General features: G+C 39.9%; 1 protein-coding gene across 1 annotated transcript; it reads left to right on the top strand.

The window, feature by feature from the left end:
* The first annotated feature begins 10,728 nt into the window (after positions 1-10,728).
* PSAG (photosystem I subunit G) lies at positions 10,729-11,439 on the top strand. Its single transcript, XM_089144967.1, has one exon. It carries the CDS (start codon positions 10,804-10,806, stop codon positions 11,329-11,331), a length of 528 nt encoding a protein of 175 aa, XP_089001093.1. The 5' UTR covers positions 10,729-10,803; the 3' UTR covers positions 11,332-11,439.
* Positions 11,440-17,923: the final 6,484 nt, after the last annotated feature.

Genomic DNA, 17,923 nt, shown 5'->3' with positions numbered 1-17,923 from the left:
TCCTTCTTGAGTCTGCTCCCTTCTTCGCCCCAAAAAATCTGATTATCTTGTTCTTTGGTGGGTTTTTTCGTTGTCCGTGATCGTTTTCGACATCAAGATCCATGGTCAGTGGTTCACCAAAGGGAAACGATTCTTATCGGGTGTGGTGAACATGCCAGGCGTAGGTTTACGGTGGTGCTGGTTTCCAGAATCAGGAAGACAGTGATCCAGAGTCATGGTGGTGCTGGGTTTCTTTCCCAAAAGTCGGGCGACATGTCGCTCCATGTCGCCCGAGTCGCCGTGTCGCCACGGTCCGACACGGTGACATGAAGCGACATATCGACCTTGGTCTACACCTTCCTCATGATGACTAATTTGTGTTTTGGTGCTCTTCATTAGCTCAAGGAGATTATAAGACTGCACTAATCTCCTCGCTCAGTCGCTCTGCGAGTGTTCTCTGCCTCCCTTCGGACTGACCATTCCTTACCTCACCAACGCTTCTGAACCCGTCCGTTAACCTTCCCAATACTCTTACCACTCCTCACCTTAGCTATTCTCACCAACTATGGCTTCAACCTTTGCTCCACCAACCCCGATAACTAAGCCACCGGATGAAGAGACACCCTTTAGGGTTGATGATGAAGATGAAGACAAAATCGTATACTCTCCTCAGAATACTTTGGTTGGCAAAATCTATGGAGGAAAACGATATAGAACACAAGCTATTACATGAAGGTCTCATTAAAGGGTGGAACACAAATGCTAGTGTTGATGTTATTCCGATGGAGGAACATATGTTCACCTTCCATTCTCCTGGAGCTCAAGAATGTTCTTGAGGAAGCTCCGTGGACCATTGCTAGGAATCTACTTACACTTGAAAGGTGGCATGAGACCAGCAACCGGAGTTTTGATAGTACACCCATCTGGGTTCAACTACATGGCATTCTTGTTGAGCTTATGAAACTGCAAGTTGCTCTGCAACTGATAGCGACGATTGAAGTTCCAAAAAAGGCTATGACCATTAATGGAACCAGCCTTAGAGAGCAACTGCATTACCTTCGAGCACGTGTTTCCATGAACATCAACACCAAACTGAAATCAAAATTTCGCATAGTTCCTCACACTGGAGTAACTCACAACATTCAGGTGAAGTATGTGAGACTACCAACTTTTGGTGCTTATTGTGGTTTTTGGGGCTTGATCATTCTCATTGTGATAAGTTATTTGAGGATGAGAAGTGTGAAATCCCTCGGATTTCTGACTGTTTAACCATGGTTTCAAGACCGCGAACCCGAAGCTCGAGTAGACAACAACTATGGACCATTCGAGTTGGGCCCAAAAGTTTGGAAATGGACCCCATGGTAGTGGATGACCCTATAGATGACTCGGCCACTCTTTTAGAGTTCAAGAGGAGAGAGAAGGTCAATCATGAAGGCTTTAAGGGGAGATTTTGGCACGTCCGAAAACCGATGGAAGAAGGCTCAAATGTCAAGGTAAATATACCAATGTGTATGCCCTAGAAAGACCTTGCAAGCCATCCAAGAATCATCGGAATCAGCCTCGGAATGAGGGGTATTCAAGGGCCGGTCGATTGGGCTTGTCCGACTGCCCCTTGCCTAGTTCGGGGTAAAATGGGTAATTGAGTTTTAAAAATCCTATTTTATGTTTCCACTCCTTATAAACACGTTCTCTATGCTAGAGAGGTGTTAAGAGCCTAGGAGAGGAGAAACCCAAGAGATTTGGTGATCCCTTCCCGTGTGGTGACTCATTGAAGCTTGGATCGTTGCAATAACTCTTAGAAAGGTGAGTATTATTAAAAACCCTCTTTTTCTAACCTAGTTTGATGGTGTTTATTAGCAATGAATACTAGGTTATGGTTGTTGGAGTTGTTGGGTTGTATTGAATGCTCCCCCTTGTGTCTCTTTGTGTCTCCCAACATCTTTGAGAGTTGGTTGTGTGAATCTTTGCATTTGAAACCGATTCGAACCTCTTTGAGATGCTTGCGGGTAGACACTAACAACCCAAATTGAAGGTTTTCGTTTTGAGACCTAATTGAGATGTTTGAATGGTATTTTGTGAACCCTAATACTGTTAATTTGAAGACCACAAAGTCCCATTTCAAATTGATTTCAAGTCAGAGTTTTTGCTCATGACCATTCTAGCTGGGGGGAGGGGGGTTTCTGGCCGGTCAACCCACCTTGTAAACCTATCCAACCAGCCATATTCGGAGTGTGTGTTTTGGCCTTCTTTTTTTTATTAGAGACCTCATGATTAGAGTTAGAAGCATGATCACATATTTATTTAATTATTCATCATGCTATTGTTATATTCATACATATTTGTTGTGAAGAATTTTGAATGGATGCTTGAATGTAGTTAAGTTGACCTCACTGAGTTCTATTGAACTCACTCCTTGTATATGTATATTTTTAGATCTTGTTATAGGTTATGAGGACTCCATTTAAATGGAGTATCCATTGTCGGCAGAATATTTTGAGGGAACGACTTGCGAGGAGGTGGACTCACATGGAGCTTTATGCTTGAGCCAGGATTGCTCCTATGGAGCAGGGTACTAGTGAAGATCCGACAATGTCTTTGGAGAATATAACATCCCTCGTAGCCCTATGTTATGTCTTCGCCTTTAAGCCTATATAGATGGAAGGTGTTGTCTTCCATCGACGAACCTAGAATTCCGCTGCAAACAATTCTTTCTTCTAAACTTTGATGATAGATTTGATCAACCTTGGATAATGACTGTAACTATATTTCATAATTTGGTTATTATAACTTTAAATCTTGATTCTTTAATTTATTCTTGTCCTTTGATTTTTCTATGTTGTATGGTAGTATGGATTTAGCCGTGAACTTGGTCCCGTAGTGTATCAATCACCCCATTGGTATTTGGGTATTTTCGATCCAGCTGAGTGTGGGGTTTGACAAGAAGAAGTATGAAGGAACTCATGAGTGTCCACACGGTGGAATCTACAAAGAGTTTACCTGGTGCCATTGATTCTTCCATTAGAGGTATATTGCTTCCCATTCGCCTTATGGAACAAGCTGAACCCTCTTCGCCAATAATATCAATATTGGAGCAGGAGAGGAAAGGAGAGAAACCCAGCCACGCTCTGACAATACCAGGCTTGTAACGGATATCCAAATCCCCTAGCTATACAAATATAGCCCACACTCATGCAACTGCCTAGCCCCTCAACGAACTCCTCCAACAATCTACCCACACCAGTTGTTGTTTCTCTTACTGCTTCCCAACAAACTCGGGGATCCATTAACCAACAATACCAAACCTCCGTTAATCCTAACGGTGCTTTACACCCATCATTTCAAAACCTTTCACCTTGCCATTACTCTACTAACCCCGGTACCTTTCTATCACACTACTAACCCCGGTACCTTTCTATCCCATTTGTTTTACATGCAACTGTACCCTTTACAACAAATCCCCTCCTCTTTGCCAGATGCCACTGGAACCTCACCAACCTTTATGCTCACATCCATGTACCACACCTCTCTTCCTACATAGTCAAACCCAACTCTTCCCTTTCTATAGGTTTAATGCACCACCTCGAGCTCACTTTGACCATTTTGTTGTTGCTTCCTCAGTTGTCTAACGTATCTATCACAGGACAACAACAACCTGGCAAATGACACCTTTTTGAGCCCAACACATGGCAACCACTTCTCCCTCTCAAACTCCCCCATACTTCATACATCAATCTACCCAACAAGCAATTATCGTACCACCCAATTGTCAACCCAAAACACCCAGACTACCACTTTTTCAACATGACCCAACCACTGAGCCATATGATTCAATGAACCAAATGGACCAGATGCCCACTCCTATCAGAACCCATCTTAGCCCAAGCCATCACGTAAGTTACCAAAAGCAAAAAGGCACAGGAATGAAAAAGCTACAGAAGAAAATCAAACTTCTTCATCGATGCAACATGACTCTCTGCATTTTTTAGAGGAGGGCTCTGTGGTGAAGGGAGGAGATCCTTACCACAGTCAGCAATAAAGTTTCTCAGCTGGAACGTTCAGAGGTTAGGGAGGCCTAGAGTGTCTCGAGTACTGCTCAACCTCTCTAAACAGGAGCACATAGACATCATATTCTTAATGGAAACAAATAACAAATCAGAGATGGTGGAGAGTTTCTGTAATAAGCTGAAAATGAATGCATCTTTTCATGTGCCACCACATGGGAAAGGAAGGGGTTTATCTTTGTTTTGGGCTCAACATATTAAAATTTATGTTCTATGGGCTCTCACATATCATAGATACCAAAATTTCTGTCAACTAGGAGGAACCTACCTTTGCTAGTTTTGTCTATGGGGATCTAGTCAAAGTCAATCGCAAGAATGTTTGGTTGAAGTTAGGCCAGATTGGGGCCACCTGAAATGATCATTAGATAACGATAGGAGATTTTAACTCTTTTATGTCATGGAAGGAAAAAAGGGGTGGAAAAACGACAACATCATGACTGTCAAAGCTACCAGGAAATGATAAACTTATGCAACCTTAATGGATCTAGGCTTCAAAGGTACAAATTATACATGGTCAAACAAGAGTAAAGGGGAAGTCATAATCAAAATTTTCCTAGACATGGCCTTGTGTAATCCAAGATGGAGAGTTGAATATGAGGATGCACCATCTTTGTAAAACCTACAATTGGATCTGATCATCACCCATTGATTATGGACTCAATGGGTAGTCATTCTCGTGGAAAATTCCCTTTTTGTTTTGAGGCTGCCTGGTTTAGGCATCCTCAAGGGAAAGAGTTGGGGTTCAAGCATGGAAGAAGGAAACACATGGTTCTTCAGCTACCAAATTGAATAAGAAATTAGAGAACTTAAGACAGCATATCAGACATTGAATCAAGATGTCTTTGGAAGGGTTCAAAAGAATATCTTGAAGCTGTATGAACGACTAGAGAAATCATACCCTTCAGAGGGTGAAGAAGGTTTAGAAGAACATATTCAATTTGTTGAAGTATAAGTGGATGAACAACTAGCAAGGGAAGAAGAAATTTGGTTGCAAAAGTCTAGAACTAGTTGGCTTCAAGGGGGAGATTGTAATACCTCTTTCTTTCATGCTTCAACAATTCAGAGAAGACAAGGAAATTTTATTTTGAGGATAAAAAATACCATGGGGACTTAGGTGACCAGCAAGGAGGAAATAGAGGAAGTCTTGACAGAATACTTCACCTTAGCTTTTATTTCAGAAAATATTGATACAGCAACTCTTTAGGAGGGTTCTTCAAGCTATGGACCCTATGATAACTATATAAATGAATGAAGAACTTGACAAAATTCCTACCCTTGAAGAGATCCATATTGCTCTATTTTCCATGCACCCATTGAGAGCTCCGGACCCGATGGGATGTCTCCTTTGTTTTATAAAAAACTTTGGGATTCTATTCAAGTTAATCTGATTGCATTGTATATGAGTTTTTCACTATTGGTTATCTTAATGTAGATATTAATGTTTCTTACATTTGTCTTATACCCAAAATTGACAGCCCAAAAACTCTAGAGAATTGTAGACCTATTAGCTTGGGAGGTGTAGCTTCGAAACTCATAAAAAAATTTAGCCACTAGACTTCAAAGCATCTTGGCTAAGGTAATTGCCCCTTACCAATATGATTTCATCCCATCAAGATTGCTCTCAGATAACATTTTCATGGGACATGAACTATTTCACTACACAAAGAAGACAAAAAAGGGGGGGGGGGAAATATATGGCTCTTAAGCTTAATATGAAGAAAGCCTACGATAGGCTAGAATAGGTATATATTGAGGAAATTTTGAAAAAGTTGGGCTTCAATAGTAGATGGATTGCTTTAGTGATGAGCTGCATTACATCCGCTTCATACAAATTATTATTTAATGGCAACATCAACAATCAAATCATTTCTTCCAGAGGCATCATGCAAGTAGACCCCCTTTCCCCTACCATCTTCATTCTATGCTTTCAAGGACTAGGCTCAATTATTCCAAAGGCCGAGGTAGCTAGACTCATTAAAGGTATTAACATAAACACAAAGCACCCTCCATTTCACATATTTTATATGCAGATGATTGTCTTCTATTTTCTGAAGTTAGACTTGAACCTGTGAGTAACCTAAAGGCATGTCTAGATGCATACTGTAAAGCCAATGGCCAAGCCATTAACCTTCATAAGTCAAGCTTGGTTTTTAACCTTCATGAGATGGTTCTCTTGAATTTTGAAGGTGTCATATACCAAGCGAACCACCAAGTACCTTAGGCTTACCACCGGAAATTGGGGTCTCCAAGGCCAAAGCTTTTAAATACCTATCAGAGATATTTACCTCTAAATTTGAAGGGTGGAAGTTGAAACTACTATCTCATGTTGGGAAAGATATTCTTTTGAAGTTATTTGCCTATGCATTACCCCAATATGTGAGCTCTCACTTTAAACTCCCCAAAGCCATTCACAAAGAGATCAAGAAACAACTGGTAAACTTCTATTGGGGGTTATCGGAAGGAAAGAACAAAATATATTGGGTGTCATGGGACAAATTATGCAAGCCAAAAGTACATGGAGGTCTAGGATTCAAGGATTTAGGTCTTCAAAATATTGCTTTATTATCTAAAGTAGCTTATAGATTATGGTCCCTACCAAACTCACTCTAGGCTATGTTTATCAAAGCCATCTACTACTCCAAATATTCCTTTCTAGAAGCCACTAAAGGATCACAACCCTTCTGGGCTTGGACTAGTATTTTGGAAGGAAGAGAGGCATTGTTGGAATACCTTGTATGGAGGGTTAGACATGGTACCAAGATCAGATTATGGGGTGATAAGTGGTTGAATTGTAATGGCCAGGAGAAAAAGGATAGCAAGATATCTGTTAAATCAATATATAACTCCCTCAATGACAAAGTGCTTAAAGCCCAATCCCAACAGCCATCATCATCTCACATTCTTGCATGGAAGTTAATGGACCCTAATGAATGGAACATTATCTAGAAGGCCTTGGCAATTTGGCATTACCCAAAGTGAAGACCTTCGTGTGGTGGGCCTGGGCTGGCAGCATTGCTTCAGGGGAGGCACTTAGCAAGGGCAAAATTCCAATTGACCCCTCTTGTTCTCGGTGCGGCCAAACTCTTGAATCTATGGCTCATATTATTTGAATGTCCCTTTGTGCAAGCATGCTGGTTTTGTAGCCCAATGGGCTATAAAATCCCTTCAGGAAGCCCAATACAACTTCACAAATGGATTCATCAAGTACAATCCATCAACTTGGGATCGAAGAGGCGAACAAAGGAGATACAAGGTCTCTGTTTATACATGTGCTAGTATATGTGGATAGTTAGGAATGACTATCTTTAACAGGAGAATTTGGACATTGGAGGAAGTATCAAGATCAGCCTACCAAGCTGTTGAGGAGTTTGCCATGGCCAATAATGGGCTTTCGTTGAATTCAAATTCTAATATATCAAGTGCAGGTACAAGCTCATGGATTCCACCACCAAAAGACAAGGTTAAACTAAATACGGATGCAACACTTAAGCCCAAAAACAATTTGGGTGGTCTTGGAGCAATGAACCTGTAGTTGTTGTATTAGAATTGGTCCATTTCACTGAAACTTTTCTAAGAGAAGCCTTAGCCATGAGAATGGGAAGGTATTGATCATATCTTGGTGGAATCGGATTGTCTAGAGTTGGTGAAGTGCATTCAATATCCAGATTTGAAGACCCTCCTACTAATGCCAAGGCCATTGTGGATGACATCAAGGAATTATGTAGTACTTTTCTATTATGTAATGTGGTTTATGTATCTAGGAATTCCAATTTTCTTGCGGATTTCCTAGCCCCAGTCTATTTCGAACTTGAGTTTTTGGTTTGTTTCCTCTCCCTGGATGTTAGAGCTCTATGCTCTCTCTACCTCGGCTATAGTTCATCTCAATAAAGTGATTTTGTTAACCCAATTTTTTTTTTTTATAAGGATTGCAACTAAAACCACAAAACTTTATTAAGGTTTGGCTAGAATCATCTCGACATACTTCCCTAAGGTCCCTAAGGGCTTCTTTGCAATATGCACCTCTTCATGGGCAAAGTTGGGCCCTTTTTATGCTACTTTGATAAAGGTAACTTTGTCGGGTGCTCTTCTTTTGAGCAACGTAGTAGTCTGATGGTTTTGGCCCCGTGGTTGTGCGACTTTTTTTTCTTCTTCTTCACTTGTTGTGGTATCCTCATGATTCTTTGCGCTTGATTGAGGAGGATGCTTTACTTAGCGGACTCAAGTGTAGTGGAGATACTCTCCACCAAGGCTGCCCCTCCACCCATACAATTCACACTCACATAAATATGGGACTCACACTACCTGTATCTGTACAACTATTTTATTATTTATAATATGGAGCAAGCTCTTTCTTGTGCAGGTTGGCTAGCCATAGACAGCGAAGTCTCCATTGATTAAGCTTGTGTCAAAGTGTAGTTATTCTTGAAGAAAAAATAATTCTATGTCCTTCGTCAATCATTAGTGACAACCCAAGTGAAGTGTTCTTGGTTGAAATTAAATATGAACTCCATTTTATCTATAACATTTTGGCTTGAAAAAGAAATATTATTCCATTTATGCATAGTACTTGTCCATTACTACTTTTATTTTAACTTTCCACTAATGGTTTGATCATTCATTTGGTTTTTATTCTGATGGGAACTCAACTAGGAGTACTGAGATAGATCAACTAATCATTTTCTCCTCTGATGAAAATGAGGTTGTTAGTGGTATTACAGATTGTCGAGAGCTGCAATTGTCCTCTATAATCGACCTTAATGCTATTGGTTTGGACATATTTTGTGCAATGGAATGCGATGGAGTTTTAATGCTACCCTTGATTCTTTGGACTACTTAATTACCGCTTGTTTTGAAAACTCTTTGCCATTGGACCCTTTAGCTTGTCTATGATGAAGATGAATAAATTGAGGATTTTGTAGGCCAATATGATACTTTTACTAACACAACCAATATTTTCATATGAATGATGTATATTTTATTATGTTAATTAAATAACTATCGACTATATTTTGTTGCTGAAGAAAATATTTGAGTCAAATCTATTGATGGTCAATGAAATATTCTAGTCCTTCGGCTTAAAAGATGACCAAATAGAGTACTTGACTTCTAATAAGAAAATGTTGGAATTTTTCAGTGCTTCTGTTACTCCAAAATTTCTAAACCATAAATATTGTAGTGCCAAGAAGAATAAGAACTTTGATAACAAATTACTCACTTGTTGTAGCATCTTTGTTGAAGTGTTTACAACTTTGTCAACCATAATAATTAAAGTTTAAGATTTGACGCGTTGTCCTCAAATCTAACCCCTTGGATGATCCACGCTTGATTAAGCTTGGTTCTGGTATCCTACAAGCAAAAAGGGTGGGTGCTGGCCGACTGAGGTGGTCAGGAAGCCGCTTCCGAAGGCTAAGTTAGATCCAAATACAACCCCACCTAATTGGGCTTCAATTCTGCTTGAGAAGTAAAATTTAATACAAGTTGTGGGAGTAAATGAGAATTACTATTAAATGTGGTAGGTGGGGTAATTTATACTTGAACCTGAGGCTTGATGTCCATCGTATCATCCATATGGCAGTGATCCCTAACTTGGGGTGCCACATCACAAGAATGGAAGCTTCATCACATCCCATTGAATGTTGACAATAGGCATGGCTTCATAGGCTAGGCTTGACAACTCATTGTGTCACGACCCAAGGTTTTAGGCTAGGTGGGGGCCACTCACCACAACCATACTAGGGCACATGACAATTCACATGTCCTGTTAAACCTATCATCAGAGCATTACGATAACAATACAGAAACATGGGTAGAAAGGGGGAAATTGAAACACTCTTAACTGATGGCACCTGTCCTACTCTTCCACAATAAATACAGAGTGCTAAACTGCTAGCCTAGATTACAACTATCCTTGTACCCTCCTTAAAGCTGGATATAAACACACATCACAAGATGAGTTTTATATACTATTGAACCAAATAAGAAACCACAAAAAAGAAAGCATCACATTCATGTCAACCCCGTTGCCTTTATTCTGAACTTGGGCCTCTGTTAATATTAAAAGCAATGAACTTCACAAGCCCAATAAGCAATGTGCACAACTCGATACAATACTCTCCTCATGCCCTTCAGCTGGTGATCGCCTAGGATATACCCTTGTTCAAATTAGTTCAAGAGACATTCCTTCATTAGTCCCAAGCCAAATCACTCGACATAATCTAGTTGAGAGCCTCTGGGGTTGGTTCACCACCAACCTCCTGATTCTGTTTGCTTCAAGGGTTTATATGGTTCAAGTCCTATTGCGTCAAGGAATCCGGATTCTCACCCCCGTCGGGTTCCCGACCACACAAAACAGTGGGGCCCACGGATGAAATTTTAATTTTTTTTTTTTTTTTTTCCAAAAAATGTTTTTCACCATGGGCCCCACTGTTTTGTGTGGTCGAGAACCCGTCGGGGAGCTGATCCGAACTCTGCGTCAAGAGATTAAAAAATTGTTTTAAGTCTGCCGATTTCTAGTCCGGTTCACCCAATTTTGAACCATGGGCTCGAACCTTGAGAGGTCAACCAGCCAAACCGCCAATATCTGTTGCTCTTTTTCTTCAGACATGATCTATATTCTTATCTATTAGCAACCAATGAAGATGGACCAACTGGGATTCAAGAAATCATTACCCACCTCTTAAAAATCCCTGTTCACGATTTAGAGAGAAAGATAAGAGAGATAACAAGCGCACGGCAGTTAAAGAAAACAAAGAAGAGAAAATCAATGGCGTCCACCACCTTGTTCTCCACCTTGGCGCCGTCATCCTCCGTGCAAAAACACTACCACCACGATGCCCAAGCACATCTGACATCTCAATGTTTTCAGGGTCTGAGACCGATGAAACCCACAGGTGCAGGTCAGTTCGTTTCATCACCTTCAGCCATCAGCAACGGCCGTAAGATTTCCATTTCAAAATCGAAATCTTACAAGAGAGGGACTTGCAGAGCTGAGCTGAACCCATCGCTGGTGATAAGCTTGAGCACTGGGTTATCACTTTTTCTTGGAAGGTTCGTGTTCTTCAACTTCCAGAGGGAGAACGTGGCCAAACAAGGGCTTCCAGAACAGAATGGAATGACCCATTTTGAAGCTGGAGACACCAGAGCCAAGGAGTACGTGAGTCTCCTCAAATCGAACGATCCTGTGGGCTTCAACATCGTCGATGTTCTTGCCTGGGGATCCATCGGCCACATCGTTGCTTATTACATCCTCGCTACCTCCAGCAATGGATATGATCCCAAGTTCTTCGATTAATCTCTGAGTAGAATTGAAATTTCCATTTTAATTCCTTTTACTTTCAAATATTTCTATAGACTGCTGCTCCTGTTTGTGAATGTTAGAAATCAATGTTGGTTATGATGATGCTTTCTGAGTTTGTTGCTCACATTTGTTGCTGGTGTTCATACGTTCAATCAAAAATCCACAAGATATGTTTTTAACTTTGAAGCAAACTTTTTCCAAAAAAAAATTCAAATTCATTCAAAGAAAACTTTTTGTTAGTTAAGCAGGGCTTTTTAGCTCAAGAATTCACTACAAGATTGGGTTCTCTAGAAGTAAGGTAACATTACATTGTTGAAAGCATGATTTCAATTACTTAATTCATCAATTGCTTAGCAGGTCAGAGAATGTGGTAATTAATTTGTTTTTTTTTCCTTTCACTACCTTAATCAAAACCTAACAATACCTTAAGGGCAACTCATTTGAAGCTTAATTAAACCTTTTCCATCTTGAGTTTGTACTAGAGAATCTCAAAAGCTTCTCATGTTTGGCTGAAGAAGGCATATTTTAGGGATTCAAATCATCTGCAGGTATAGATGTGTCAATCATCTTTTAGCTAAGCAAGAATGGTGTGCCAAGTGATTCTAGGTAATCCTACACTATTAGATGATTTAAAATTTTAGATTTGAATTTATACCTTGATTTAATTCTACACCTTTGCAGTTGTATATGGTATGAATCCATATTTTAGCTAGATTTTAGTACATATATAGATCGATGAATGACTTAAATAAGACAATTAATTTTGAACACCAACTTTGATGGAACTTATTTTTTCCATGACACTGAATGTGAAATTGAAGGTTCTTTGTTTTTTTTCCTTTCCCTTTTGCTAAAAGGTCATTTTCATTAGGAAACTCTGATATGCATGCTTAGAGTCACTTAATAGCCAACTCCTACCACAACATTAAAATGAAAAATCATGTGAAATCCAAGCTTCCTACTCCACTAGGTGGTCATCACGACTATCTGTATTGATCATCATCTAAACATGAGTAACCTCCTCAATTAAGTTCGTGATCCAGCTGGTTTAGGTTATGAAAGTGGTGTTTAATCTACCTTTTCAACTTCCTCTTCAATAATTTTAGCCTAGACAACAAGATGTGCATCAGGGATCCGACAACTAGACTTCTCCAAACAATGTGCACCAATGGAAGAAACTTAAGGTGGTCATTCCAATAGTTAAGGAAACAGAACTGATGCCCCCCCCCCCAAGATGGCAGAGAATCAACCAAGGTTACAATCATCGAGCAATGGTCTAAAACATTGGGCCAGAGGAAGCAGTCATGTGAATAGGGAAACTGTGCCAACCAACAAGAATCCACCACCACTTGTCCAACTTAGATATGATTTTGCTCTCGATCTCCACTAGATTTGTCACTCCACATGAAATGAAACCTTGTCCTTCTAAGGTCCACAAGGTCGGCATTTTCCATGCAAGTAGCAAGGGGGAGGACATTTCTAAGAGTAGACTCTGCATTGTCGGTCTTCTCATCTGGATGTTGATGAGCATTGAAATCTCCAAGAAATGCCGAAGGAAAGGCAAAAGAATGAGGTAATGATAGAATATCCAAATGCATCATCTCCCTCTCAGTCTCATAATTAGCTCCATAGACCATAGTGACAAGGAACCTTCTGGAAGAATCGGGAAGCAAGACTTCTAGATGCATTAACTGAGAAATCTTCATAATACACTTCGCATCAACAAAAGTGTGATCTCACAAAACCTAGAGTCTACCCATAGGAGAGCATTCATGGTTGTTATTGCAACGCCAAAAAGGAGAAAAATGGCAAAAAAAGGGGAAAAATCTCCGATTTAACTAGGGTCCTCCATAATCCCAAACAAGCATAGATGATTACTCCTAGCCAAATCCAAGATTACACACTGCTTCCCTATATCATTTTGACCACGGGGATTCCACACTCTAAAACAATTTTCGCCCTAAGATGGATTATTTTACTCAAGTTGTCAAAGAACGTCAGTCTACGTTAGAGAATTCATTTCGGAGAAGGAGAAAGTTGAGAAGATTATCTGGAGAGTGTGTTCTAACTGCAAAATTTAAGGTTAGTTGATTCCTCCTTTCTTCTAATCACCAAAAATAGTAGGAGTGGCCCCCCAAGGATGGCAAGTATGACGATGACAATGATGAGAGTCATGATCGTCGACACCCTTAATGCAACACTTATATAATAGCCAATCATCAATTGGAAGCAGGCAAGATGGTGATGAATTGCGATTGGTCCAAACCTTCGACTAGCATCTTCTTGCGACCATCTCTTTTGATTTTATTGACGGAGGAAACCATGAAGGAAGATCACATTAATTTAGGGAACCCAAACCCTATTTTGATCTAGCAATACGAGTGACTCTTCAATCACTCTATAATGCTGCTTTTTCTTAAGAGATAGGTTTCGGAAAGAACCTAAACTATATATTGTTTGATTTTTGTTTGAATTTAAGTTTTGGATCTATTATTATGATTAGACTTTGTTTGGGGATGAGTTGGGGAACCTAATTGTTTTGGAAGTGATTTGAAACCAGAAAATGAAGTCGATGGGAACCATGTCGGGTTGGTTTCTGAGCACCCGACAGGGTCGCCCCAGCTACCCATCTCATGCCACCCTACCCCACCCCTCCAGGGTCGACTGGCAAGGGTCTCCCTAGGCTACCCACCCCCTGTTGTTTGGGAATTGTTTCTATACTTCGACGCTTGACTTTCTAAATTAATTCTAACATGAACCATCAATTAATTAGGATAATTTGAGACGTATTAGGCCATTGTTTGATTCACTCTTTAAAGGTTATAGACTACTTGTCAAGTGAGGAAATTCAATTATGTATGCTTAAGATTGAAGCTTAAATTATTATTGAAATTTCATATGAATTATATGTTGTTGTCGTGTGATTCTTTTCTTCATATTAGAATCTGAATTTACTTATAATTATGCTCTGAAATGCTGTATTGAATCATGAAGTATTATAGTTGAGTTTGGGATTAAAAATGTTATGCATGGACTTGACCTGGGGTTGTGGCACGACCATTGCCCTTGGAAACTTAGTATGGAAATGTAGTTTTGGTTGCACACCTAGGATATCTACTTGCATATGGTTAAGAATGCCCCCCTAATGTATTATGACCCTATTGGCATAGGAATTAAGGTTGAGTGACCCGTAGCAGTGACATTTGGTTGGTGGGTGCCAAAGATGGTGAGATGCATGGACACAAGAGCTCCCCCCCCCCCCCCCCCCCCCCCAAAAAAAAAAAAAACTATGTGGATGATCAATAGAATTATGGGTGTGTAGTCCGAGTTGATTGGTGCTATAGGATACAACATCCCTAGACTTGGGAGGATACTGGAACTAAGAATGTGAGATGCACGAGGGGAGGTATTTGGACCTTGAGTAATATGTCAAAGTAGAAGGCTATGCATTAGGCTAGGTATTACCCTGACACGCATCAATACTCATGGCAATGGTTGTGGTGAGAGAGCGTGGCCCTAATCCTTAACCATGGTCGATGAGAAGATTGCTATCCCTATACCTCGGTCGGGACACTCAAAATCAGCGAGACTTCGTGAGATGTCTATGTGGACTACCCAGAAGAGGCTAGTGGCATACCTTAATGCATGTCTACGTATATAGAGACTTGCATTGGTTGAAGTATATGAGCGAAGTATATGAGCATCACTACATTGCATTGCACTATCATAATCATACTCTCATATAATTATTTTGTTCATTTTTGATCATGTGGATATCTATACATTGTTGAATTACACGTTGAGTTCTTTGAAACTCATCCCTCGTGGAAATGTTGTTTTAGACTTTGCTGCAGGTCATGATGCCTTGGCACTTTATGCTCACAAGATGTTGGCGACCAATGCGTACGACATACTAGAGTATTGGAGTGATAACGTGCATGGTGACACATGTGCATGTCTGGGCTGTTCATATGGAGCTTAGTCCTACGATTAAAGAAGCCAGAGACCATTAGAGAAATTGAGACATTTGAATTTCATATCTATCCTTTAATTAAGAATTACACAATGTAATCTTTGAAAATATTAAACTCATATTTCATTTCATTCCCAGTTTGACTTTCAATTTTTTTGTAGACATTTCTTCAAGTTTTGATCATGCTTCCATTTTTTTATTTTTTATTTTTTATTTGAGATTCTTTGAATATTTTTTTATACTTAGTAATTAGTATTAAATAATTATTAGATTTATTGTTCCCTTGCTCATGATTATGTTATCATGTGGATTGTGTGTGATTGCATGTGAGCCTGATCTTGTGACTGTGGATCACTCCTTTGGGTGGATCCAATACTGGCTAGGCATAGTTGACAAGTTACTTCTTGTAAGGGAAGTGCCTCCCATCTCTTCAACTATGACCTTCGTTGGCAGCCCCTTGTCTATACTAACTAGGACGCAACACCGTGCAAACGAGAGATGTCCACGGTACATCATTCAACGATCACATAGATTGGTTTTCCAACTAGGCTAGCAACCACCCCTAGTGAATGACTTCCCACAAGTCTAAATGCAATCCAGAAAATCACAACCATAAGAGTAAGAACTTCTCATCTTTCTTCTGAAAGGAGATTCCAGGCGCCCACAGGCAAAGGATCAGTGGTTTTGAATTTATCATCCATGTCCCTTTTGACATGATTTGTTTGCTTAAAAAGTCTCCAGGAATTCAAAGATAAAGATCCAACTATCTAACCCGTATACTCCATAGCACCAACATGAACCAACTTCAATTGCATGAACTTCCTCATTGTAGTGAATGTTGGTTTTTTACTAACACGTACCCCACAAGAGTTGTATTCCACCGAGCATGCTCATTAGCTAGGTAATTAGGATTGCATGCTCATCTCTTCATGCCATCCACCACCACTAGTGGGACATACATCACTGAATCATGCTCATCATCAAGCATCCTTCTTCCCTCAAACAACGCCACCCATGTTTTCAAGTGTTCATCCCTTCCTAGGGATGAATAACGTGGCGATGGCAAAGAAAAATTAAAGACCATTTGTCACATCCCCTTAGCCGGTACTCTATTACCCAAATACCCGAAGGTGTGATCCACAGCCCCAAAGGTCAAGTCTTAAATAGTCATCCAACCATTCCAAATAGTCCAATTATGAGCAAGAATATGCCAATGATGGAATGTTAAAGCGGTTAAAGGCCCAACTTCCCTAGGGGAGGTCTTGGGTTCGCATCCATTTGGCGGCATTAATATAAAAAAGCTCCCCTGAGGATGTAATCAAGGTGAGCGCAAGCTGGCCCGAATGAACCTTAGATCCAAAAAATATATATATATAATAATTATGAGCAAGAATAAATCAATGTGTTAATTCAATTAAAGAATTAAATCAAAGAGCAAGAATAAATCAATGTGTCTTTTCAATTAAAGAATTAAATCAAAGTCTTTTCAATTAAAGAATTAAATCAAAAGTAAGGATCTCAAAACCAATATCAATGTTCTACGAGATGCTACGATTGTAAACGGATCTCAAATATCTCGTAATTGAGGGGGATCTAGTAAAACCTAGCTTGCAAGCCTCATAAGGGTGCGATCAAACTATTCTAAGTGTTACATCAGTGTCTTTAAGTAAAATGTAGTTTCTAAACTCAAAAATCTTTGCATCGAGTACGGGATAGACCAGCTCATGAGTCGAGCTAATCCTGGTATGAGCAGCCAAGACACAAACATTCTTCATCGTGAATGTCATAGTCGCCAACACCTTGTACACCGTACGAATCTTTCGTCGAGGTCTCGTATTTCTGGATCTCGGTATCTCGGTATCATCTGTACCTGCAGCAAAGTCTAAAACAATATTGTCCCTGGGTCTTAACCCTATTGGTCATCCTCACGGGTTGTCTACCAATCTTGAGAGCCCATGAGCCCATGTTTATTATGATGCCACCCTACCAATGAATGGCCTCCACAATGTGGTTATGTCCTCTCACGGGTTGGCTATCGGTCTTGAATGCCCACCCCCCACATTGTTGCCACGATCACTCGGCATCAATACCCACGCCGATAGGGTGTGATATGATGGGGTTTCTAACCAAACCCATCTAGACTTCCTAGTCATGACATCCAATGATCATTAAAAGCGCCAAGGGGCATCATAGGATTGTGTCCCATACCACCTCTACTGATGTCCCAAGATAGAAAAACACCCGAATGGTATTCCCCAATTCAGAAACACAATCTAACATTTGCATTACAATATGATTCCAATCACATTATCATATCACAATTCATTCCAAATTCAAAACAGTCACATATAGATCATATATGAATAGCATCATTACTAAACTATATTTTGAAAATATAGAGTCGTAGTGATCATTTCTAAACCATATAACAGCAATATAAAACATGCCTTTCAAGTCCTATTACGAATAAGAATGTAACTAGGGTTATGTCTAAGTGAACATCCTCACCTTTTTATCGATTCGAAACCTTTGAAGAATAGGTCAAAGGATGAGTTCAAACTTGTCAAAGAGTCCCAACAACACAATGATTCAAAGTTATAAACAACCCTAGAA

This window comes from Hakea prostrata, chromosome 2 (assembly GCF_041222555.1).
Source record: "Hakea prostrata isolate BN-2017 chromosome 2, UWA_Hpros_2, whole genome shotgun sequence".
Classification (NCBI taxonomy): Eukaryota; Viridiplantae; Streptophyta; class Magnoliopsida; order Proteales; family Proteaceae; genus Hakea; species Hakea prostrata.
The sequence above is the reverse complement of the archived record's forward strand: the minus strand, read 5'-3'. Positions and strand labels throughout refer to the sequence as shown.

Bases quoted from the DNA above. Each gene is read 5' to 3' on its own strand.
- PSAG (XM_089144967.1), top strand. From the start codon at position 10,804: ATGGCGTCCACCACCTTGTTCTCCACCTTGGCGCCGTCATCCTCCGTG.